We start from the raw sequence: 24,034 nt of genomic DNA on the forward strand, positions 1-24,034 counted from the left end.
GCCACTGACCAAACCTTCTCTTCTTTCTTTTTTCTCTTGTGCTGGGACCCCACTAGGAAAAGGGAAGGAGAGAGGATGGCTCAGCTGCGCACTGCGTCTTGGGCTCGGGTTCCTTGGATGACTTCATCCACCTGTCCTCCGAATTCTGCTAGCCGCCCCGTGCCTGGCCGACCCGGATGCCCCCTCCCGCCCCGCCGGCCAGGGCCCAGTGCCCGCCGCGCTGCCCCCGTGCGCTCAGCGGCTCCGCCGGCCGCTGGCCACCTGCGGGTCCGGGCTGTAGACACGGCACCTCCCCGCGGGCCAGGGGCTGGGCCCGGCTGGGAGCTGGGGAGCGCAGGGTCCTGCCCCACGCAGGGGCTGGGCTCCCCTGGGAGCAGGGAGCACGAGGGGCTGGGACCCTTGATCGCGGGGTCGGACACTGCAGGGACGGGGCCAGGCTGTGCCCATGGTGCTGGCTGGGGGGGAGCGCTGTGGGCTGTGAACCCGGCCCCCACCAGACCCCTGGGGCTGCGCCGGACGAGGGGAGCCTTGGTGTGCCGTCGGGGCTCTGCTTTCCCCTTGGCCCCCCAGCCCTCCACCTGGACACAGCCCCTGCTACCAGCAGCCCCGCTGGGCTCGCGTGCGGGCTGGGCCCCCTCTAGAGTGGCGATGACTGGAGGTGAGCGTGGCCGTGCTCGTGCCATGTCCCCTTTGTGAGGGCTTCAGGGCAGAGGCAGCAGCGCCGGGGGAAGCGGTCGGTGCCGTGCGGTGCCACAGTGGCTCGGGGCAGCAGTGTGCCAGTGGCCCAAGGAACTGTGGTGGCCCTGGGAGCTGGATGGGGTCACGGCAGCAGGGCCAGCCCCCAGCCCTACAGCACTCGCTGCCCTGCGTCACGCACAGTGAACTTGGTGGTTCCCCGTTGTACTTTGTGGGCTCGCCCCGCGGGTCTGGGCTGCAGGGAAGGACGGGCCCCTCTGCTCCATGCGTGACCGCGCTGCGACGCTGCAGGGGTGCAGAGAAACCCTTCCCTCATTAAAGCCTTATCCCACCAGCGCTGCTGTGCCGTCTGCTTGCGCCGCCTTCACTGACGGGCTGCCCTGTGGGGGGGGGGCTGCTGTTCTGGGTGGGTTTCATGAAATTAAACGTCAGAGCAGTTGGTGGGGGCTGGCTCACGGGACTGCACAAGAGCAGGGGCAATGGGGCCATCCTGAGCTGCCCGCACCAGGCCTGGTGCTGCTGCGCCGCAGTCACTTACACCAGGGCAGGGCTGGGGCTGGGGCTGGGATGGGGCACGGGGCAGGCGAGTGTGGTCCCTGTGTGCGCACAGAAACGCTGAGTGAACGGGTTTGGGGCTGCAGCGCTCCCTGAGCAGGGGGTAAGGTCAGCAGCAGCTTGGACACAAGGCAGCACCGTGTGCTGGGGGCCCAGAACCTCCCCTTTGCACCCCAGGCTGTGCCAGCAGCAGTGGGGCTGGGGGTAAGGGGGGGGGCTCGTGCCCCTTGGTCCCACTCTCCTGAGCTCCCCCTGCAGCGCCGGGCCCAGCGCGAGGACACGGAGCTGCTGGAGTGGGGCTGGGGTGGCCGCGGGGTGCCCGGGGCTGGAGCAGCTCCGCCGTGGGGCGGCTGGGGGTGCTGGGCCTGGGCAGGAGAAGGCTCCGGGGGCACCTCCCGGCGGGCTGCTGTGCCCGAGGGGGCCGCAGGAGAGCCGGGGGGGCCCTTTGTGGGGCTGTGGGGACGGGAGTGACCTAGGGGGTGGCACCCTGCCCGCGGTGGGGGTGGAATTAAATGGTCTTTAAGGTCCCTCCTAACCCAGGCCTTCCTATGACTGTGACAGGACAGGGGGGATGGCTTTAAGCTAAAAGAGGGGGGTTAGAGTAGACACGGAAGAAATCCTCCATGCTGGGAATGGTGAGGCCCTGGCCCTGGCTGCCCAGAGGAGCTGGGGGTCCCCAGCCCTGGCAGTGTTAACGTCGGGCCGGACGGGGCTTTGGGCAGCCTGAGGGGGTGGGAGATGTCCCCGCCCATGGCTGGGGCTGGACGGGGTGCTCTGTGAGGGGCCCTCAGACCCAAAGCGCTCCGTGGTTCTGCATCAGACGTGGGGAGATGGGGGCTGCATTGTGCGCTGGCCTCAGCCGCACAGAGAAATCCCAGGGCTCCGCGTCGCCTCCCTGTGTGGACAGCAGCCCCGCGGCCTCCGCGTGAGCAGGGCCCTGCAGGGGCAGAGTGAATGCAGCCCCCCCAGCCCTGCCCCAGGGACCTGCCCAGGGCGCCCGGTGCTGGCAGAGGGGGCCTGGGGGCGCGGGGGCCGGGTGGGGGCCGCTCTCACCCAGCCGCTCCCTGCCCGCAGGCGCTGGAGGCCGAGCGGCTGAGGAACTTCCAGCAGCTGCTGCAGCTGGAGGAGGAGGTGCTGGTGCCCAACCGGGAGGTCCTGGAGTGCCGCATCTGCTACCAGCAGGTCGCCCCGGGAGAGGGGGTGCTGCTGCGCGAGTGCCTGCACAACTTCTGCAGGTACCGCGGGGCCGAGCGGCGCGGGGTCCGGCCTCCAGCGCCCTGCCCCGGCGGTGACGGCGCGCCTGTTCCCGCAGGGACTGCCTGCGCCAGGTCATCAACTACAGCGAGGAGCCCGAGGTGGCCTGTCCCTTCCGCGACGACTCCTACGCCTGCAGCAGCCACCTCCAGGAGCGCGAGATCCGGGCGGTGAGTGGCGCCCGGTGCCCGCGGGCAGCGCCGGGGTGCGCGGGGCCGCATCCTGACCCTGCCCCGTCCGCAGCTGGTGTCGCCGGAGGAGTACCGGCGCTTCCTGGAGAGGAGCCTGGTGCTGGCGGAGCGGCGCACGCAGAACAGCTTCCACTGCAAGACCACGGACTGCCGCGGCTGGTGCATCTACGAGGACTCGGTGAACGAGTTCCGCTGCCCCATCTGCCAGGCCCTCAACTGCCTGCTCTGCAAGGTGAGCGGGGCGGCCGCGCTGCCCCCTTCAGCATCATGCCCGGGGTGTGCGGCGGGGCTGAGCGCTGCACCTCTGCCCCCCCCAGGCCATCCACGAGGGGAAGAACTGCCGGCAGTACCAGGACGACCTGCAGCTCCGGGCGCAGAACGACGCGGCCGCCCGGCAGACCAGCGACATGCTGCAGGTGGGAGCACCGCAGGGTGCCGGGGCTGACGGGGAGGGTGCGGGGCCCGTCCCCGCCTCCCTGACTGCTGCCTCTCCCCGCCAGACCCTGGTGCAGCTCGGGGAGGCCATGCACTGCCCCACGTGCCACATCATTGTGCAGAAGAAGGACGGCTGTGACTGGATCCGCTGCACCGTCTGCCAGACCGAGATCTGCTGGGTGACGAAGGGGCCACGCTGGGGGCCGGGGGTAAGCACGCCTTGGGGTGGACCCCCCCCCCCCCCCCCCTTCCCTGCACACCAGTCCCTTCCCAGGTCACGGTCCTCATGCCTGGTCACAGCAGGGTCTGGAGGCCCGGGACTGGGTGCTTTGGGCCCCCCTGACCCGCTCTCCTCCCCACCAGGGTCCTGGGGACACCAGTGGCGGGTGCCGCTGCAACGTCAACGGCCAGAGGTGCCACCCGCGCTGCCAGAACTGCCACTGAGCGCTGGCCTGGCCCAGCCCCGTGGGATGGGGGCTCCAAGCAGCCGGGCGGGAGCCGTGCTCCTCACCCCCGGGGATGGCCCGGGGGGCGCTGGAGCTGGCGCAGCTGCAGCAGGGCCCCAGCAGGGCCTAGAGAGACGCTTGCAGTAGCAGGGATGGCGGCGGGGCCACATCCCCCTCGAGGCTGGCGGCAGCCAGGGATGGACAGGAGGGATGCGGGGCCGGAGGGCACGCGGTGCCGCAGGGCCTCCACGCAGCCTCTGCTGGCAGCAGAGCTCCTCGGGTGCGAGTGGCGCGTCCTGGCGGGGCAGGGCATCCCAATAAAGCTGTCTGTGTGCCATGTCTGTGTGACATCCTAATAAAGCTGTCTGCGTGCCATGGTGTTACCTTCAGCCCTGTCACAGCACTGGGGCCTGCCTCAGCACCAGAGATGGGCACGATGGGGTTAGCTCCTGCACAGCCTCTCCCCATGCAACAGACCCGCAGCACGCACAGACCACACAACACTTCCCAGCTGGCGATTCAGATTTTATTTCCACGTCCCCAAACTGTAAACACGCAGGCACTGCCCCCCCACCCCACGTGTGGCCAGCAGTGCCTGCAGGTGCAGAGCGCGATGTTAAATAACCGAGCTGCCGTGCGAGCGGGGAGCACGCGATGCCCGCTGCACGCTCCTCCCCGTGCCCCCGGGGGGCCGCAGGACGGAGGTGGGGGCACCCCTCTCCCACCCCTACTTGGGAGGCCGGTAGACCATTTTTCTGCTCTTCAGAACCGACCACTTGTGGCGCTTCAAGTAGTAGGTGAGGGATATCAGAAGGCTGGAGATCATCAGCATCTGGGGGAAGGAAGGCATCAAGCTCTCTGCCCCACGGGGCCCCCTCTGCACTGCATGGCTTTGGGGCCCCTTGGAGCACCAGGGAGGGGGCAGCACTGCTCCCCTGGGCTTCCCCCCTGCCCACCCGTCGCCCAGGCCCCAGGCTGGCTCTGACCTTCAAGCCCATCCGTTTGCGGTGGTCGTGCTCCGGCTCCGCCGCCCACCGCAGGAACGTGCAGACGTCCTTCGCGATCTGCGACATGGTGGCCGGAGTGCCTGGGGAGGGAGGAGGGAGCTGAGCACCCCCCGTGCACTGGGTCCGCGCCCCACGGCCCCCACTTACCGTCATCAAACTCCAGGATCTCGTTGTAGATGGGGGGGGCCATGCCGATGGCCTGTCCCGGGAAGTAGGGGTTATAGTACAGCCCCTCACGCACCGTGACGCCGGCCGGGGGGTCGCAGTAGCCGGTGAGGAGGGAGAACACATAGTCCTCGCCCCCATGCCTGCAACGCAAACCCCAGGATGTCAGCATCGGGCTGCAGGGACCCCGGGTGTGGGCGGTGGTGCTGGGGTCCTCCTTGCATCAATGGGTTCGCGTGTGTCCGGACCCCCCGAGCCGAGTGCCCGCGCCACGGCGGCCCCTTACCGGGCGTTGACGATGTAGCTGAGATCAGGGGGCAGCGCCCCGTTGTTGGCGGCTCGTGCCGCCTCGGGGTTGGGGTAGGGCTTGGGGAAGTAGTCGGAGATCTTGCCGGGGCGCGTGAACATCTCCCCGTTCTCGTCTGGGCCGTCCACCACCTCCACCTGCGGGCGGGAGGGCGCTGAGCCGCGGGCAGGCGGTGGGGGGACGGCAGCGGGCGGGGGGGGGGGTGTCCGGGGCTCGCTCACCTCCTCGGCCAGCGCCTTGGCCTCCTCCTCGGTGTGCGTGACGCCGATGAGGTTGCGGAAGGCCAGGTACTCCATGCTGTGGCAGGCCGCGCACACCTGCTTGTACACCTGGTAGCCACGCCGCACGCTGCAGGAGAGAGCGCTCAGTGCCGCGGCCATCCCGGGACCCCCCGGGACCCCTCTGGGTCTCCCCCTAGACCCTCCCCCGGACCTCCCCAGGACCCCCCGGTCCCCTCTGGGTCCCCCCAGATCCCCCCGGGACCCCCGCGGTCCCTCCCGGCCCCCCCGGGACCCCTCCAGGACCTCCCCGGTCTCCCCCCGAACCCCTCTGGGCCCCCCCGGTCCCCCCTCCCCGTTCCCCCCTCCCCGTTCCCCCAGGGACCCCTCCGGGTCCCCCCCGGGACCCTTCCGGGTCCTCCCCCGGTCCCTCCCCGACCCCCTCCGGGTCCTGCCCCCGCCCCCGCCACCCCCCCGGGCCACCCCCCGGGCCCCTCCGTGTCCCCCCCCGTCCCCCCGCACCTGCCGTGGTCCAGCGCGGCGAGCAGCCCGCCGTGGCTCCAGGGGAAGCTGGGCGGGTGCATCTCCAGCTCGCCGGCGCTCAGGGCTCCGTGCAGGGCCAGCGCCGCCCCGCCGCCCGCCGCCAGCGCCCCCAGCGCCCCCAGCGCCACCGCCGCGCCGCGGGGCCGCCCCCACGAGGAGGCGGCGCGGGCCTGGGGAGGGGCAGAGCCGTCAGCGGGACGGGGCAAGGGCACCGCGGGGCCCGGCCCGGTTCCCCCCCCCTCCTCCCCCGTCCCCTCCCCTCCTCCCCCGTCCCCTCCCGGCTCCCCCCCCGCTCACCCCGGCGGGCGCTGCCCGAGGCCGCGGCGCCAGCAGGAGGCGGCCGCCGGGCCTCAGCGGGAGCCGCCGCACCGCCACCGCCGCCATCTCGGCTCCGCTCCGCTCCGCTCGGCCCCGCTCCGCCCGCCCCGAGGTCGAGGGGACGCCGCGGGCCCGCCCCGGACGCGACGCGAGCAGGAAGGGGCGGCACGGGGCGGGGGGAGCCGCCCGCGCACCGGGGGGGCTGAGCCCCGGGCGGGGCCGCGTTTATTGGGGGGAGAGGGGGGTACAGGGAGCGGGGCCACGGGGACGGAGACCGGGGGGAACCGGCACCGCACCGGAGGGACCAGGACAGGACCGAGGAGGGGGGCGCACGGGGACAGGACCGGGGGGAACCGGCACCGGGGGGAACCGGCACCGGGGGGTGCCGAGACCAGACCGGGGGGGGAGGGGGGGGAGGGGCACGGGGACAGGACCGGGACAGGACCGGGGGATACCGCGACAGGACGGAACCGGCATCAGACCAGGGGAACCGGGACAGGACTGGGGGGAACCGGCACCGGGGGGTATCGAGACCGGACCGGGGGGGCACGGGGACAGGACCGGCACAGGACAGAACCGGCACCGGGGGGTACTGAGACCAGACCAGGGAGTACCGGCACCAGGGGGTACAGGCACAGGACTGGGGGGACCAGAGGGTACTGGCACCGGGGAGAAGCCGGACAGGACCGGGGGCAGCGGGGGGTATCGGCACCGGGGGGAACTGGGAGGAATCGGGACAGGACTGGGGGCACCGGGCCTGCGCGCAGTGGGCACCCCCCAGCACTTCCCCAGGGGGCTGAGCCCACCCCAAGACACCTCCACTCCCCCCCTTGTCCGTGTGTCCATCCGTGTCCATCTGTCCACGTGTCCTCCATCTGCCCGTGTCTATCTGTCCCTCCATCCATGCCACGGTGTCTGTCCGTGTGTCCATCCGTCCATGTGTCCGTCCATGCCTGGCTGTGTCCGTCCGTGCCAGGCTGTCTGTCCGTGTGTCCATCCGTCCATGTGTCTGTCTGTACCCGCGTGTCCATGCCCGCCGGTCACTTCCAGCAGAGCACGTTCCAGAGCAGCAGCCAGCAGGGGTACGTGAGCAGCGCGAGGAAGGGGAAGGGCAGGGCGCCGTACAGGTGGTGCTGCAGCAGCCCCTCGGCCAGCGCCTGCAGGAAGAGCTGCCAGCCCTCGGCCAGCCCCGCCGGCCGCTCCTCCAGCTCGCGGTGCAGGAAGATGCCCAGCAGCAGCGTCACGGCCGGCGTCGACAGCACCAGCAGCGCCGCCAGCACCGGCCTGAGCGGGGAGGGAGAGCGCGGCTCAGCGGGGTCCGGGGACCGTCCCCGTCCTACCCCACGGGGCCCCAACTCACCTGGGGCCGGTGGGACGCACGGCGGCGGCGGCCGGGACCATGGTGGCAGCCAGGAGGAAGCCCAGGGAGAAGTTGAGGAGGGCAGCGCAGCTCAGCTGGGCGGCCAGGTACAGCAGCGCCAGCAGCTTCAGTGTCATCCAGCCCCGGTCGCTTCCCCCACCCGGCAGTGCCCTGCAGGCAGCACCACGGGCTCAGCACCACGGGCTCAGCACCACGGGCTCAGCACCACGGGCTCAGCACCACGGCACCCCGCGGCCACCCCCTGACCTGTGGGCGCTGTGGGGCAGCGCCATGCCGGCCACGTAGATGGCGATGAGGGTGAGCACCACGGCCTCCGCCTCGGAGACGGGGAAGTGCTGGGTGGCCACGCGCTGCCCCAGCACCGGCAGCAGGTAGAGGGCGAGCCCGGCGGCGTGGCACACCAGCAGCGGCGGCACCAGGGCCAGCAGGCCCGGCCGCGGCTCCTGTGGGAGAGGGCAGCGGTGGGGCCGGTGCTGGGGCAGGGCCCGGCCCTGCCTCAGGGAACTGAGCCACAAAGGGTCCGCGGGCACCGGGACTGCAGGTGGGGAGGGAAGGAAGGAAGGGGGAAAAAACAAGAAGGAAAAGGGGGGAACGCAACACAGAAGCCCCCTGACCTCTGCCACAGCGTGGGCAGCCCCCTGGTCCCCGTCCCAGAGCCGCTCGGCCGAGGCCGCCTCACATTTGTTGAGTTGCATCCACAGGTCCAGGGCATGGGCATGCAGTCAGGGAAACGAGCGGAGCTGCTCCAGCAGAGCCCCCCCAGCCAAACACCCCCAGCCCCTGGACCCCCCCTCCCACAGTCCCCTAGGACCCGGCCTGGGTCCTCCCCCCAGTAAGGATATCTTGAGGACGAGGACGAGGATGAGGAAGCCGAAGGCCGGCATGTAGACACCGATGGAGACGAAGCGGGACAGCGAGGGCAGCAGGTAGAAGAAATAGGACTGGTGCAGCCGCTCCAGGAGGTTGTTGAGCTTCCGGAACATTCCCTCCAGCGTCCTGCAGGGACCAGCCTCAGCGCGGGTCCCCCCGGCCCTGGGTACCCCCCCAAGCCCCGGGCACCCCCCCAGCCCCGCACTCACTTGCCCACGGTGGTCATGTCGTACTTGTACTGGCGGAAGCTGTTGATGCCGCGCACGGTGATGGCCTCGATGTGGTAGCGGAGGAAGAGGCCGTGGTCGCCCTGGGGCCGCCCCGAGCCCTGCTTGAGCACCATCAGCAGCAGCGTCTGCAGGCTGTGCGCGTAGGCGGGCAGCGTGTCCCAGTCGGAGCGCTGCAGCTGCGGGACGGCCGTGTCGGAGCGGGCACGGGGACCACCAGCCCCAGCGCCGCGCCGCCGCCAGCTCACCTTGCCCTGGATGGTGCAGAGCAGCCCGTTCTTCTGGCAGAAGGCGTGGAAGAGGTTGACCAGGTCCAGGTTGGGCAGCTGCCCGTTCAGCCCCTCCACCGCCACGTCGAAGCTGGTGACCACGTCGCTGCTCAGCTCCAGCGCCACGGCCGCCTGGATGGCCCCGGCGCGGCCCAGCGTCCCCGAGGACTGCATCTCTGCGGGCACCGCGACGCTCAGCGCACGGGGGGCTCCCGGGGCTGTGGCCCCCGGCCTCCCCGGCCTTACCGGTGACGTTGACATCATGGTAGGCCTCCAGCCAGGCCTCCATGCCCAGCAGGTCGTGCTCGTTCACCAGGAAGATGATGTCCTTCGCCCAGTAGATCTGACCTGAGTGCGGGCGTCAGCCATGGGGCACGCTCTGGGTGCTGCCCCCTCCGGGAAGCCGGGAGCCCCCAGGGGGGCTTTGGCCACCCAGGCCCCACAGAGCAGAAGCACGGTGCCGGGCTCACCTCGGAAGTAGGCGGCCAGGGCCAGCATCAGCCCCACGGCCTGGCTGTTCTGCGTGCCCTCGCTGCAGGGCACGCTCAGCACCAGCGACTCGGTGCTGGCCGCCCGCGGTGCCCGCAGGATCCCGTAGACGTTGGTGCCCTTCACCATCTGCGGAGCAAGGGAACGGGCTGAGCCGAGGGGACCCCGGCGATCATCCGGCCCGGCCCCCAGCTCCACGCGGGGCAACCCAAGAGCTAAACCCGAGAGCGACCCCCAAACACTTCAGCACAGCAGCCCGCCGGGAGGTGCCCCCGGAGCCTTCTCCTGCCCAGGCCCAGCACCCCCAGCCCTCAGGCGGCCCCACGGCGGAGCTGCTCCAGCCCCGGGCACCCCGCGGCCGCCCCGGCCCCACTCCAGCAGCTCCGTGTCCTCACGCTGGGCCGGGCGCTGCAGGGGGGGCTCGGTAGAGCGGGGCCGAGGGGCACGAGCCCCCCCTCGCCCCCAGCCCCGCTGCTGCTGGCACAGCCCAGGGTGCAAAGGGGGGGTTCTGGGCCCCCAGCACACGGTGCTGCCTTGTGTCCAAGCTCTGTCCACCAGCACCCCCAGGTCCCTCTCTGCATTTCTCCTTACAGCCGGACCCTCCTGGCCACCCGCTGCTGCGGTGCTCGGCAGAGCCAAACCCCGGCACCACCAAACCCCGGCACCCTCCGTGCAGGCGGAGGCCCCGCGGAGCCCCGGCAGCCCCATACACACGGCCCCTACGCACGTATCGCTCGCGGCTCTCGTCGGGGAAGGGCAGCGTGCGGGCGAAGGGCTGCTTGTACACCTCCAGCCCCAGGCCCCACATCGTCTTCTCCAGCCAGGCCACGGGGATGCCCCTGGGGAGAGGCGGGGATGGAGCCGTGCGGGGACCCCCCGGCCCCAAACCCTGCCCCGAGCCGCAGCGGGGGCGAGCAGGGGGGGTGCCCCCGTTTGTCCCCGGCCCTCACCCCGCCTTCTTCTTCTGCGCGGCGAAGTCGCGGGCGTAGGCGAGGGCGCGCTCGCCGTGCGGGAACTGCTCCTCCACCATGGTGGAGCCCATGGCGTTCTCCGACATGTAGGTGCGCGGCGCGAGGGGCGGCAGCGCCATGGCCAGGAACCAGCCCAGCCCCGCCACGTAGCTCAGCACGCTGCGGGAGGGCACGGCCGTGAGGGGAGCGGGACCCCCCCGGGGTGCGGGACCCCCCCGGCACGCGGGGCCGGCACTCACCAGAGCGGGGTGTTGAGGCGCACGACGAGGCGGGACAGCGCCCGCCGGCAGTGGGGGTCCGACAGCAGCCCCATGGCTGGGGGGGGAGCACCGAGGGGGTCCCCACAGGCCCAGGGTTGCCCCCAGGCCCCCCCGGTGCCCCCTGGGCACCCCCAGAGGAACCACGGCCCCGTGCCCAAGCACAACGTCTGTGCCCCATGGATGCACCTGATGGCCCCACATCCACCCCACAAGCAATCCACAGCCCCCTGCTTACCCCCCAGCCCCCTGCCTGCCCCCCATGCACCCCCAGCCCCCAAGGGCCCCATATCTGCCCCACACGCACCCCATGGCTCCCACACCTACCCACACACACACAGCCCCCGTACCTGCCCCATGCACCCCCAGCCCCCATACCTAACCCCCCAGCCCCCATACCTGCCCCACACCCCCCACGGTGCCCGTACCTGCCCCCCAAGCACCCCACGACCCCCGTACCTGCCCCCCACGCACCCCATAGTGCCCACACCTGCCCCCCCCACACCCCACGGCTCCCACACCTGCCCCCATGCACCCCCAGCCCCCCCACCTAACCCCCCCACCTGCCCCCCACGCCCCCACAGTGCCCGTACCTGCCTCCCAAGCGCCCCGCAAGCACCCCACCGCCCCCACACCTGCCCCCCATGGACCCCCCAGCCCCGATACCTGCCCAAACGCCCCCCCAGCCCCCATACCCGCCCCCCACGGCTCCCACAGCTGCCCCCCAGCCCTTTTATCAGCCCCCGCGCCTGCCCCCCGTGCGCCCCCCAGCCCCTACACCCGGCCCCAAGCACCCCATGGCTCCCGTGCCTGCCCCCCACACCCCGCACACCCCCCGCCCCCCGGTCCTGCCCCCCCCCTGCCCCGCGCCCACCTCCGGGTCCCGCCGCCCGGCCCGGCCGCGGGGAGGAGCCCGCAGACACCGACGGGCCCCGCCCCGCGCGTGCGCGGCTGGGGGGGGGGGCGGGGGGAGCCCTGGGGGCGGGGCGTGAGAGGGGGGCGGGGCTCGTGAGGGGCGGGGTTTGCCAGGGGGCGGGGCGTGGGGCCTGCAGGGGGAGGGCCCGTGCCAGGCGGGAGGGGAGGGGCTGTGTAACGGGGTGTGCAAGGCGCCGGGGGGGGGCGCGGGGCTGGGGGGGCGCAGCGGGGGTGTGCACAAGGAGCTGTGCTCCGGAGCGTGCAAGGTGGGGCGCTGCGTGTGCGTGTGAGCAAGGAGCCGAGCACCAGGGATGCAGGGGGGTGTGCAAGGAGCCGTGCCGCGGGGGAGTGGGGGGGGGCGGGCGTGCAATGGGGGCAGGTGTGCGATGTGGCAGTGCAAGGCGCCAGGCGCTGGGGACGGCCGTGCCGGGCGGGGGGACCCGCCGAGGGCCCAGGACTGCTGGGCCGGGCGGGTGCCGGAGCCCTGGCACCAGGACCGGGGGCTGGGGGCTGCTCCGGGGGGCTCCCCGAACCCCCTGGGGTGGGGCTGGGCACGGCTGGGGGGGCCTGGGGGAGTGGGGGGCACACGGAGGAGCCCCCAGGCTGGGGACACATCACGGGGGGGCACATCCCCTCCCCTCCCCAGCTGCCCTCCCCTCTGTCCGTTATCGCCCCTCTCCCATTTTTCAGCACTCCCCCCCTCCCGCAGCAGAATGGCTTGGCGGGGCCCAGCCCAAAAGCTCCACGGGGCAGGGGGACATGGGGGGGGGGGGCTCCCAACCTCGTCCCCGCCGCGCCCTGAGGGAGGTGACACAGCGGCGGTGTTCGGGGCCGCCCTTTATTTGCCTCCGGGCGCCCCCGCTCAGTCCCCGAGCAGCGCGGTGACCTCCCGCACGTGGTCGCGCACCACGCCGTCCAGCACGGCGTGCACGGCCCTGCAGGCGCCGCTGGCCGCCTCGATGACGGCCTCCAGGTGGTCCTCGTGCAGGCGCGAGTCCATCTGCAGCAGCGCGATCTGCCCCGAGGTGGGCAGCAGCGCCAGGGCCGCCTGCGGGCCCCCGACGCCTCCTCCACGTAGCTGAGGTCGGCCAGCGCCGTGTCCTCCACGAAGCCGGCCGAGCTGGCGCAGACGTAGTCCCGCATGGGGATGCCGGCGTCGATGACGGCCAGCGTGGCGGCGTTCACGCAGGCGCAGTAGTTGCCCCCGTCCGCCTGCAGGATCTGGGGAGCGGCAGCGCTGGGGGGGTGCCGGCGGCTCCCGGTGGGGGGCCTCGCTGCCCCCAGCACCCCCAGGAGCAAGTGGGGCATGGCCACACCTCGAGGGGCTGTCCCTTTTCCTTTCCTTTCCCTTCATTTTCTCTTTGCTTTCCTTTCCTTCCCCTTTCCTGTTTCCCTTCCCTTTTTCCTTTCCTTTCCCTTCCCTTCCCTTTTTCCTTTCCTTTCCCTTCCCTTCCCTTTTTCCTTTCCTTCCCCTTTCCATCCTCTCCCCATCCTCATCCCCCACGGAGGAACTGGGTCCCCCCACCCCCATGATCCACAGAGGGAGCACCCCCCCCTGCATCCCTGCCTCCCACAGAGGGGCCATCCCCTCCCTGTCCCCCACAGAGGGGCTGTCCCCGACCCTTGTAAAGGGAAAATCCCCCCTGTTCTCCATGGAGAGGCTGTCCCCTTTTGCATCCCTGTGCACAGGGGGGGTGTGCTGTCCCCATCCCCACGTCCTGCAGTGGGAACGCCCTGTCCCCATCCCGTCCCCGTCCCCATGTCCCACAGGGGGGCTGCCCCATCCCACCCCCGTGCCCACCTGCACGTAGATGTCGATCTGGGAGCGGGGGTACAGCTCGGTCAGGATGGCGGCCTCGAAGGTCTGCTTGAGGTGCAGCGTCATCTCGCTCGACTTGCGGTCGCCGTGGGGCCGCCGCTTGCGCTCGCCCGTGCTGAAGGTGGCCATGCTGTACTGGCAGTTCACCAGCGCCCGGTCGGGCAGCGCCTTGCTGCGGGGGCCGCGCATCTGGGGGCACGGGAGAGGGTCAGGGGGGAGCGGGACGGGGGGGAAGAGGGTCAGGGGGGGCAGGTCAGGGGGGTGCGGTGGGTTTGCGTGGCAAGGTTTTGGTAGCAGGGGGCCATCGGGGTGGCTTCTGTGAGAGGCATCCAGAAGCTGCCCCTTGCTAGGGAAGGGCCCCGCTGCTGACCAGTGCGTGACGTTGTTTGTTCTGTGCGGGAAGATTTAAGAAAAGGGAAAAAAAAAAAACGCTGCCGCACAGCGGCTGGGAGGGAGAGGAGCGGGCACCAGCCCTGCAGCCCCCAGGTGAGCGCAGCAGGGGGGCAGGAGGCGCCCCAGGCACGCAGCAGCAGTTCCCCTCCCCGCGGCCTGTGGAGAGGCCCCTGGTGGAGCAGGCTGTCCCCCTGCACCCATGGGTCACAGGATCCCAGAATCACCGAGGCTGGAAGAGACCTCCAAGATCACCCAGCCCAACCTCTGGCCTAACCCTAACAAGTCCCCCACTAAACCACATCGCTAAGCTCTGCATCCAAACGTCCCTTAAAGACCTCCAGGGATGGTGACTCGGCCACCTCCCTGGGCAGCCCGTCCCAACGCCTCACAGCCCTTTCGGTAAAGAAGTTCTTCCCAATACCCATCCTAAACCTCCCCTGGCGCAACCTGAGCCCATTCCCCTCGTCCTGTCAGCGGGAGCACAGCCCAACCCCCAGCTCGCTGCAGCCTCCCGTCGGGTACCTGCAGAGAGCGGTGAGGTCGCCCCCGAGCCTCCTCTTCCCCGGGCTGAACCCCCCCGGCTCCCCCAGCCGCCCCCGCACGGAGCCGATCCCCCCCCGCGGCGCCCGGCGCCGCTCACCTCGTGCGGGCCGTAGACCACGGCGAGCGCCTTGGTGTTGCCCTGCTCGATGTAGGCCGAGCCGTCGGGCTGCGCGAAGACGCCCATGCGGGCCCGCACCTTGCGCAGCTCGGCGGCGCGGCGCCCGTCGGCGCGGTACCCCTCGTCCGACAGCAGCTCCAGCGCCGCCATCGCCGCCCCGGCCCGCCCCCGTCGGCCTACGGCTCCCGGCACACCCCGCGCCGGACTACAGCTCCCGGCGTGCCCCGCGGCCACGCCCCCGAGCCGCCGCCCCCTCCCTGGCCACGCCCCCCGAGGGGGCGGAGCGACGCGCTGCCCGGCCGGGACCGGGACCGGGACCGGGGAGAGGGGGCGGGGGCGGGGCGGGGACGGGACGGAACGGGACGGGAGGGGAGGGGACGGGACGGGACGGGCAGGACCGGGAGTACCGAGCGGGACCGGACCGGACCAGGTAGTACCGGACAGTACCGGGTGGTACCGGGCAGTACCGGACCGGGCAGTACCGGACCGGACCGGACCGCGCCGGGCCGTACCGGACAGCACCGGGCAGCACCGGGCAGTACCAGACCAGACCGGGCCGTACCGGGCAGCACCGGGCAGTACCGGACCGGACCAGGTAGTACCAGACCGGGCAGTACCGGGCAGTACCGGACCGGACCGGGCCGTACCGGACCGCACCGGGCAGTACCGGGCCGTACCGGGCACGACCAGACCGGACCGGGCAGTACCGGGCCGGACCGGGCAGGACCGAGCAGTACCGGGCAGGACCGCCCCGCCATGGCGGCGCCGGTCCCCGCCGGGTTCCAGTTCGCCATCGACCGCGGCGGCACCTTCACCGACGTCTTCGCCCGCTGCCCCGGCGGCCGCGTCCGCGTCCTGAAGCTGCTCTCCGAGGACCCGAGCTACGGCGACGCCCCCACCGAGGGCATCCGCCGCGTCCTGCAGGAGGTGCGGCGCCGCGCCCGCCCCGGGACCCCCGCAGCCCCGGCACCGGGCGGGGGGGGGACCCCTCCCGGCAGCACCGGCACCCCCACAGGTCCCTCCCCGTGGGATCCCCCGGGGACCTGAGGACTCTCCCGGGGACACCCTCGGGCCGTCCCCCCAGGACACCCACCGGGACCCTCCCAGCTCCCTCCTCGTGGTCCCCCGGTGCTGGACCCCACTCCCTGCACTGGTCCCGTGTCCCCCCCAGTGCCAGGGTGGCTGCTGGGGGGCGGTGGGGTGGCGGGACCCCTGCTCCATGCCCGGTGGGGTGGTGGGGCGGTGGGACCCTCGCTCTGCATCCCTGGGGGCGGTGGGACCCCCACTCCTGCCCCCTGGGGTGGTAGGACCCCCACTTCATGTCCACAGGTGTGGTGGGCTGATGGGACCCCCACTTTGCACCCCTGGGGGCAGGGGGGCAGTGGGACCCCTGCTCCGCACCCCTGGGGGCGGTGGGACCCCCACTCCATGTCCCCAGGGGCAGGGGGGCGGCGGGACCCCCAGCTCTGCACCCCCAGGAGCGGTGGGACCCCCTCTCCATGTCCCCGGGGGTGGTGGAACCCCCCCCCCCCCGTTCGGCACCCCTGGGAGTGGTGGGACCCCCAGTCCGTGTCCCCGGGGGCGGTGGGGTGCTGGGACCCCCACCCCGCACCCCCGCGGGGCTGAGCCGCGTCCTCGGGGCCGCGGGGCTGAGGCGGGGCCGTGGCAGGAGAGCGGGGTGCCGGTGCCACGCGAGCGCCCGCTGGACACGTCCCGCATCGAGTGGATCCGCATGGGCACCACGGTGGCCACCAACGCGCTGCTGGAGCGCCGGGGCGAGCGCGTGGCCCTGCTCGTCACCCGCGGCTTCCGCGACCTCCTGCACATCGGCACCCAGGCGCGCCCGCGCATCTTCGACCTGGTGAGAGGCGGCGCCGCGCCGGGATCGGGGCGGTGTGTCCCCGTCACCTGCAGCGGGATCGGGGTGGCGTGTCCCTGTCACCTGCACTGGGATCGGGTGGCGTGTCCCCATCTCCTGCACCAGGGTCCAGGTAGCATGTCCCCATCCCCTGCACCGGGATCGGGGTGCCGTGTCCCCGTCACCCACACTGGGATCAGGGTGCTGTGTCACCACCACCTGCACCGGGATCAGGGTGGCGCGTCCTTATCACCTGCACTGGGATCGGGGTGCCGTGTCCCTGTCACCTGCACTGGGATCGGGGTGCTGTGTCCCCATCTCCTGCACCGGGGCCAGGGTGCCGTGTCCCCGTCACCTGCACCAGGATCTGGGTGCCGTGTCCCTGTCACCTGCACCGGGATTGGGGTGCTGTGTCCCCATAACCCACGCTGCAGTCGGGGTGCTGTGTCCCCGTCACCTGCACCAGGATCTGGGTGCCGTGTCCCCGTCACCTGCACCGGGATCGGGGTGGCAGGTCCCTGCTGCCCGCGCTGTCCGTGCTCCGGGCAGCGTGTCGCAGTGCCCCACGCCCTCGGGGCTCCCGGCACCGCGTCCCTGTGACCCTCAGCATCCGGGCTGGGTGGCACGGCCTCGCCACCCGCGCCGTGTCCCCGTGTCCCTCGCTGCCCGTGCTGGCGGTGCCGTGTCCCGGTCACCGTCCCGGCCGGTGCTCGTGCTGCCGCCTCCCCGCACACCCCGCGCCCACGCGGCGCCGCGTCCTCTGCCCGGCGCAGACGTCCTTGAAGGCCCCGGCTCTGCGTGGCCGCGTCCCGCCAGCGCCGCTGGGCCCCAGCGCGGCCCCGCGCCAGCCCCGGCCCCGAGCCAGCGCCCGCCCCCCCCCTCCCCACGCCGCCGGCGCTCGCGGTCACGGTCACGGCCGGCGCGGGCACTCCCACCCCACGGCCACCGCCGGCCCCAACGCCCCGGAGCCGTGTCCGTGGCAGGGCCCCCCCGTGCCCGCCCGGTGCCGCCCGCCCGCAGCCCGGTGTCGCGGCGCAGGAGGCGGCGATGCCCGCGGCGCTGTACGAGGAGGTGATCGAGGTGGACGAGCGGCTCATCCCGCAGCAGCCTGGCTGCCGCCTGCCCGGCTCCGAGGCGCTGCCGCGGCTGGCAGGTGGGTGCTGGGCCGGGAACACCGGGGGGGGCCGCGATGCCGAGCCCCCCCGGATGCCCGCCTGTCCCCAGGCTGCACCGGGGACACCCTGCTGCTGTGGCGGCCCCTGGACCTGACGGCGCTGCGGCGGGAGCTGGAGCGGGTGCTGGCACGCGGCATCCGCAGCCTGGCCGTGCTGCTGCTGCACTCCTACGCGTGAGTGCCCGTGGGACGGGGGGCACTGGGTGACACGGGGACCCCGTCCCACCCCGTCCCCTCTCGCCGGCAGCTGGCCGGGCCACGAGGAGCAGGTGGGGGCCTTGGCGCGGGAGCTGGGCTTCCAGCACGTGTCCCTGTCCTCGGCGGTGACGGCGATGGCGCGGGCGGTGCCGCGGGGGCACACGGCGTGCGCCGACGCCTACCTCACGCCCTGCATCCGCCGGTACCTCGACGGCTTCTGCGCCGGCTTCGCCGAGCGGCTGCAGGTGAGTTGGGGCTGGGTGCAGGGGTAGGGGGTGCCCGGCCCCATAACTCACCCCACCGCCTGCCCGCCCCCAGGGCGTCCCGGTGCTCTTCATGCGCTCCGACGGCGGCCTGACACCCATGCAGCACTTCAGCGGTGCCCGCGCCGTGCTGTCGGGGCCTGCGGGCGGTGTGGTGGGCTACGCCGTCACCACGTACCGGCACCAGGACGGGCAGCCCGTCATCGGCTTCGACATGGGGGGTGAGTGGGGCTGGGGGCCGGGTGCGGGGGGCGCGGGGCCGGGGCTGAGCCGCGCTCCCCAGGCACCTCGACGGACGTGAGCCGCTACGCCGGGGAGTACGAGCACGTCTTCGAGGCCACCACGGCCGGCGTCAGCATCCAGGCACCGCAGCTCGACATCAACACGGTGGCGGCCGGGGGGGGCTCCATGCTGTTCTTCAGGTGGGGATGGGGTGGGGTGGGGTGGGATGGGGACGGGATGAGGTGGGGTGGGGTGGGATGGGATGGGATGGGGATGGGGTGGGGTGGGGTGGGGACAGGATGGGGATGGGATGGGGTGGGGCGGGGTGGGGCGGGGCGGGGTGGGATGGGGCAGGGTGGGATGGGATTGGGGGGTCCCCCTCCCCACGCCGCTGTCTCCCCCTCCAGGTCCGGGCTCTTTGTGGTCGGCCCCGAGTCAGCCGGTGCCCACCCCGGCCCCGCCTGCTACCGGAAGGGTGAGCGGGGGACACGGGGCAGTGGGGGCCATACCGTGGGGCCGCCCTCACCGTCCCCATCCCCATCCCATCCCCTCACGCAGGGGGGGCCGCCGACCGTCACCGACGCCAACCTGTGCCTGGGCCGCCTGCTGCCCGAGTTCTTCCCCCGCATCTTCGGGCCGGGCGAGGACCAGCCGCTGTGCCGCGAGGCCGCGCTGCGGGCGCTGCAGGGCCTGGCCGCCCGGGTGGGCGCCGGCGCGCCCGGCCAGCAGCCGATGTCGGTGGAGGAGGTGGCCATGGGCTTCATCCGCGTGGCCAACGAGGCCATGTGCCGGCCCATCCGCGCCCTGACGCAGGTGAGTGCCGTGCCGCAGGGGGGTCCCTCCATCTCCATTCCTGCTGGTGCCAAATCACCGTTTTCTCCCCCAAAACAGGCGCGAGGCCATGACACCTCCCGCCACGTGCTGGCCTGCTTTGGGGGCGCGGGGGGACAGCACGCCTGCGCCATCGCCCGTGCCCTGGGCATGAAGAAGGTTTTCATCCACAAGTACGCGGGGGGCTAGGACGGGGTCCCCCAGCCCGGTCTGGGGGTGCGGGGTGGGCGCTGAAGCTGCCGCCGGCGCTGGGTGCCCGCAGGTACAGCGGGGTGCTGTCGGCGTACGGGATGGCGCTGGCAGACGTGGTGCACGAGGCGCAGGTGCCGTGCGCCCTCCGCTACGAGCCAGCCGCCTTCGCCCAGCTGGACGAGCGCATCGCCGCGCTGGAGCAGGAGTGCCGGCAGGCGCTGGCAGCCCAGGGCTTCTCCAGGTGAGGGGTGGTCCCCAACGCGCCCCCACCATGTCGTGTGTCCCCCCTCCCAGCCCACTGACCCCTTCCCGGCCCCGCAGCGACCAGATCCGGACCGAGGCGTTCCTGCACCTGCGCTACGAGCGCACCGACTGCGCCCTGATGTGCTCGGCCAAGGGGCACCCCCCGACCCCCCGCTCCTGCCGTGCCGGGGACTTCGCCACCGCCTTCACCAGCCGGTGCGTCCCTACTGGCACCCCCAGTTCGGGGGGGGATCCCCCACCCGGCCACGCTCACCCCCTCCCCATGCCACAGGTACAGGACGGAGTTTGGCTTCACCATCCCCGACCGCGCCGTGGTGGTGGATGACGTGCGGGTGCGCGGCACCGGCAGCACCAGCATCAGCTGCGAGAGCCCGCTGGCACCCAGCGGGGAGCCGCCGCGTGTGGAGGCGGTGAGAGGGGGTGCGGGGTCCGGCCCCGGCCCCCCGTGGGGCTCTGGGTGAGGGGGGGCTCGGTGGGACTGGAGCTGCGCCGGCCCCGCAGGTGACGCGGTGCTACTTCGAGGAGGGGTACCTGGAGACGCCGGTGTTCCTGCTGGAGCAGCTCTCCTGCGACCACTCTATCCCCGGCCCTGCCATCATCATCGACAAGAACAGGCAGGAGATGGGGGCTGGGGGGATCCCGGGGGGCTGGCGGGGACCCGGGGGAGGTGGCAGGGACCCGGGGGAGGTGGCAGGGATCCTGGGGAGCTGGGGGGGACCTGAGGGGGCTGGGGGGATCTGAGATGGCCGGAGGGACATCAGGATGCTGGCAGGGACCTTGGAGAGCTGGTGGGGTCCCTGGAGAGCTGGTGGGGACCCCAGGGTGCTGGAGGAGGGTCCCCAGAGAGCAGGGGAGGGGGCCTGTGGAGCCGGTGGGACCCCAGGGTGCTGGTGGGACCCCAGGATGGGATTCTGCGTGGACCATGGGGACCCGGACGCCAGGGTTCCCTCCCTGTGGGGCCAAGGAGTGGAAGCGAGCCAGCCCTGTCCCCATTTTGGGCACGGCTCCGTGCTGCCCCTCACTGTGGGGCCAGGGCCAGCCCCCCACGCCATCCCCCCCCCCGCCCCCAGCACCATCCTGGTGGAGCCGGGCTGCACCGCCAGCCTGACGGAGCTCGGCGACGTCTGCATCGCCGTGGGCTCGGGGCGGCCGAGCGCCGTGGGCACGCAGCTCGACCCCGTGCAGCTCTCCATCTTCTCCCACCGCTTCATGAGCATCGCAGGTGGGCACAGCCACTGGGGCGGGGGGCTCGTCCGGGGGGGGTAAAATGCATCTGGTGGGGACAGGGAGGCGACAGCGGGGCTCGGGGACGGCTCCGGTGCAGCTGGGGGGCTGCTGGGGGGGCTGCTGGGGGCCTGCGCCCCCCGCTCAGGGCCCTCCCGGCCCCTCGGTGCCCCCGCAGAGCAGATGGGCCGGATCCTGCAGCGCACGGCCATCTCCACCAACATCAAGGAGCGCCTGGACTTCTCCTGCGCCCTTTTTGGGCCGGACGGGGGGCTGGTGTCCAACGCCCCCCACATCCCCGTGCACCTGGGCGCCATGCAGGAGACCGTCCAGTTCCAGGTAAGGGGGTGCCTCGCGCTCCACCCCCCCCAGGCCCCTCCACAACCCCCGTGGGGCTGAGCCCCCCTGCCCACTGCCATCGCAGATCCGCAGGCTGGGGGACGACCTGCGGGAGGGGGACGTGCTCCTGAGCAACCACCCCTGCGCCGGGGGCAGCCACCTGCCCGACCTGACCGTCATCACCCCCGTGAGTGCGGCACCCGGGGACACGCGGGGTGGGGGCACTGGGGGGCTCCCCAGGGGCACCCCACAGACACCCTGGAGGTGGCCCCATGGGCACCCCACGGACAGCCCCAGAACATCATGGAGATGGTGATGGGCCACCATGGACACCCCTTGGCCACCACAGGGACACCCTGGGGACACCCCAGGGACACCCCGGGGACACCCTAGGGACGCACTGGGGACACCCTGGGGACACCCTGGGCGCCAGGCTCAGCGCCAGCCCCTCCGCAGGTCTTCTGGCCCGGCGTCCCCAAGCCCGTCTTCTTCGTGGCCAGCCGCGGGCACCACGCGGACATCGGGGGCATCACGCCCGGCTCCATGCCCCCCCACTCCAAGGCGCTGCACGAGGAGGGGGCCGTCTTCGTCTCCTTCAAGCTGGTGAAGGACGGCGTCTTCCAGGAGGAAGGTGGGTGTCCGGCGGGGTGCGGGGACGGGGACGGGCGCCATCGCCACCGCCCCACCACTGCTCACCCGTCCCCGCAGCGGTGACTGAGGCCCTGATGGCGCCGGGCCGCGTGGCGGGCTGCAGCGGGACCCGCAACCTGCAGGACAACCTCTCGGACCTGCGGGCGCAGGTGGCTGCCAACCAGAAGGGCATCCAGCTGGTGGCCGAGCTCATCGGCCTCTACGGCCTCGGCGTGGTGCAGGCGTACATGGGCCACATCCAGGTAGGGCCCGCGCCCCCTCCCCGCACCGCTGCTGCCACCCCGTTCCTGACGTTGTCCCCGTCCCCAGGCCAACGCGGAGCTGGCCGTGCGCGAGATGCTGAGGGGCTTCGCCGCCCGCTGGGGCGCAGCCGTGGAGGCTGAGGACCGCATGGACGACGGCTCCCCCATCCGGCTGCGGGTGCAGGTGGACCCCCAGGAGGTGCGCACAGGGTGGCGGGGCCGGGAGGCAGCGTCCCCCCGCGTCCCACTGTGTCCTGCCACGTCCCACCCCGTGTCCCCCACCCCATGTCCCCCACCCCGTGTCCCCCACCCTGTCCGTGCAGGGCAGCGCCGTGTTCGATTTCTCGGGCTCCGGGCACGAGGTGTACGGGAACTGCAACGCGCCCCGCGCCATCACGCTCTCGGCCCTCATCTACTGCCTGCGCTGCATGGTGGGGCAGGACATCCCGCTCAACCAGGTGGGCACCGCGGCCAGCACCGGGACCCCCGGCGTGGGGACACCCAGTCACATAGGGACCCCCAAGCACCAGGACCCCCGGCGTGGGGACACCCGGTCACATAGGGACTCCCGTCTTGGGGATACCTGGTCACATTGGGACCCCTGAGCACATAGGGACCCCTGGGCACCGGGACCACTGGGCTGCCCACAGGAGCAGGGCAGAGCCCTGGGGGATGAGGGACATTTGGGTAGGGGGTCCTGGGACCTTGTTTCTTGGGGCAGGGGCTTTTGGGGGCCCCGCTCTGCAGGCAGGTGGAGCCATGGGACTGGGTGTTCACCCCCAGCTGTGTCTCTCCCCTTCCCCAACCCCCCCCCCAGGGCTGCCTGGCCCCCGTGCACGTCGTCATCCCCAAGGGCTCCATCCTGGACCCCTCGCCCGATGCCGCCGTGGTGGGGGGCAACGTGCTGACCTCGCAGCGGGTGGTGGACGTCATCTTCAAGGCTTTCGGGGTCTGCGCTGCCTCCCAGGTAGGGCAGGGGCCGGGGAGGGGGCGCGGGGCCAGACCCGGCAGCTGGGGGGGGGGGGGGGGGTGTGCCCCTTCCCATGGCACCTCTCCCCAGGGCTGCATGAACAACGTCACCTTCGGGAACGAACGCGTGGGCTACTACGAGACGGTGGCGGGGGGCGCGGGGGCTGGTCCCCGCTGGCACGGCCGCAGCGGGGTGCACACGCACATGACCAACACGCGCATCACCGACCCCGAGGTCCTGGAGCAGCGGTGGGTGCAGGGCCGGGGGGGGGGGGCCGCGCTCGGTCCTGCGCCGCCTGACCACGCGCCCCCCCAGGTACCCCGTGGTCCTGCAGCGCTTCGAGCTGCGCTGCGGCTCGGGGGGTGCCGGGCGCTTCCGGGGGGGCGACGGCGTGTGCCGGGAGCTGCTCTTCCGCCAGGACATGGTGCTGTCGGTGCTGAGCGAGCGCCGCGCCATCCAGCCCTACGGCCTGCGAGGTGAGCCCTGCGCCCCACGGCGTGCCCCACGGCGTGCCCCACGGCGTGCCCCACGGTGTGCCCCACGGCGCCCCGCTCACCCCCTTGTCCCCGGCAGGCGGCAGCCCCGGCGCCCTGGGCCTCAACCTGCTGCTGCGCCGCGACGGGCGAGCCATCAACCTGGGCGCCAAGACATCGGTGCCGGTGCAGCCGGGGGTGAGATGCGTGTGCCCCCCCAGGCCCTTGTGCCCCTTGTCCGTCCCCTCCCTCCCATGACCGCCTGCCTCCTCTCCCTTCCGCAGGACGTCTTCTGCCTGCAGACCCCCGGTGGGGGTGGCTTCGGGCCCCCTGGGGGTGCCGGGGACGCCGAGGATGGTGCGGAGCCGCCGGCTCCCCGGAGCTTTGCGGAGCGCGGGAGCCTCTTCGAGTACCGGCGGGCGCAGGAGGCCGTGTGAGGGCCCTGGGCCCCGAGCCGGGGGCCGTGGGGCAGCCCCAGCCTCAGCTACGCGTGCCCCATGGGGCAGCCCCCACCCTAGGTAGGCAGACCCCGTGGGGCAGCCCCAAGGCCAGGTACGCTCACCCCGTGGGGCAGCCCCAGCCCCTGGTACACCCCCGCCGAGGAGCAGCCCCCAGCCCCACACACGCACACCCCGGGGGGCAGCCCCCCGGGACCAGGTACGCACAGTCCGAGGGCAGCCCCGTGTCCCCACGTACGCACACCCCGGGGGGCAGCCCCCCATCCCCATACGCACACTCCCTGGGGC

General features: G+C 72.6%; 5 protein-coding genes across 5 annotated transcripts; 2 read left to right on the forward strand and 3 right to left on the reverse strand.

The window, feature by feature from the left end:
* Positions 1-2,325: 2,325 nt before the first annotated feature.
* Positions 2,326-3,912, forward strand: LOC126913748 (ranBP-type and C3HC4-type zinc finger-containing protein 1-like; the record flags this gene model as incomplete). Its single annotated transcript, XM_050716930.1, has 6 exons — positions 2,326-2,486; positions 2,564-2,675; positions 2,749-2,928; positions 3,014-3,112; positions 3,197-3,340; positions 3,495-3,912. Coding segments are annotated over 6 exons (777 nt in total), but the record flags the coding sequence as incomplete, so codon positions are not given.
* Positions 3,913-4,089: 177 nt separating this feature from the next.
* LOC118260130 (cytochrome c1, heme protein, mitochondrial) lies at positions 4,090-6,268 on the reverse strand. Its single transcript, XM_035570167.2, has 7 exons — positions 6,115-6,268; positions 5,797-5,987; positions 5,278-5,404; positions 5,036-5,193; positions 4,732-4,892; positions 4,564-4,664; positions 4,090-4,409 (listed from the first exon to the last, which is right to left on the reverse strand). The coding sequence occupies exons 1-7, from the start codon at positions 6,199-6,201 to the stop codon at positions 4,305-4,307; spliced, it is 930 nt and encodes a 309-aa protein (XP_035426060.1). The 5' UTR covers positions 6,202-6,268; the 3' UTR covers positions 4,090-4,304.
* A 322-nt stretch (positions 6,269-6,590) lies between these two features.
* On the reverse strand, positions 6,591-11,545 carry GPAA1 (glycosylphosphatidylinositol anchor attachment 1). Its single transcript, XM_035570117.2, has 13 exons — positions 11,474-11,545; positions 10,582-10,657; positions 10,322-10,501; positions 10,099-10,210; positions 9,353-9,500; positions 9,129-9,230; positions 8,862-9,058; positions 8,596-8,792; positions 8,359-8,512; positions 8,131-8,226; positions 7,763-7,959; positions 7,496-7,666; positions 6,591-7,419 (listed from the first exon to the last, which is right to left on the reverse strand). Exons 2-13 carry the CDS (start codon positions 10,653-10,655, stop codon positions 7,176-7,178), a joined length of 1,872 nt encoding a protein of 623 aa, XP_035426010.1. The 5' UTR covers positions 10,656-10,657; positions 11,474-11,545; the 3' UTR covers positions 6,591-7,175.
* A 789-nt stretch (positions 11,546-12,334) lies between these two features.
* Positions 12,335-14,594, reverse strand: EXOSC4 (exosome component 4). Its single transcript, XM_035570121.2, is given in 4 exon segments — positions 12,335-12,576; positions 12,579-12,735; positions 13,316-13,522; positions 14,367-14,594. Coding segments are annotated over 4 exon segments (735 nt in total). The 5' UTR covers positions 14,538-14,594; the 3' UTR covers positions 12,335-12,376.
* A 549-nt stretch (positions 14,595-15,143) lies between these two features.
* On the forward strand, positions 15,144-23,725 carry OPLAH (5-oxoprolinase, ATP-hydrolysing). Its single transcript, XM_035570166.1, has 26 exons — positions 15,144-15,314; positions 16,057-16,248; positions 17,284-17,398; positions 17,470-17,593; positions 17,667-17,862; positions 17,936-18,101; positions 18,164-18,302; positions 18,510-18,574; positions 18,659-18,915; positions 18,994-19,106; positions 19,196-19,366; positions 19,447-19,584; positions 19,661-19,799; positions 19,891-20,003; positions 20,460-20,611; positions 20,792-20,952; positions 21,038-21,139; positions 21,409-21,583; positions 21,661-21,845; positions 21,913-22,044; positions 22,169-22,303; positions 22,663-22,812; positions 22,906-23,063; positions 23,131-23,291; positions 23,389-23,486; positions 23,573-23,725. Exons 1-26 carry the CDS (start codon positions 15,144-15,146, stop codon positions 23,723-23,725), a joined length of 3,861 nt encoding a protein of 1,286 aa, XP_035426059.1.
* Positions 23,726-24,034: the final 309 nt, after the last annotated feature.

This window comes from Cygnus atratus, unplaced genomic scaffold (assembly GCF_013377495.2).
Source record: "Cygnus atratus isolate AKBS03 ecotype Queensland, Australia unplaced genomic scaffold, CAtr_DNAZoo_HiC_assembly HiC_scaffold_53, whole genome shotgun sequence".
Classification (NCBI taxonomy): Eukaryota; Metazoa; Chordata; class Aves; order Anseriformes; family Anatidae; genus Cygnus; species Cygnus atratus.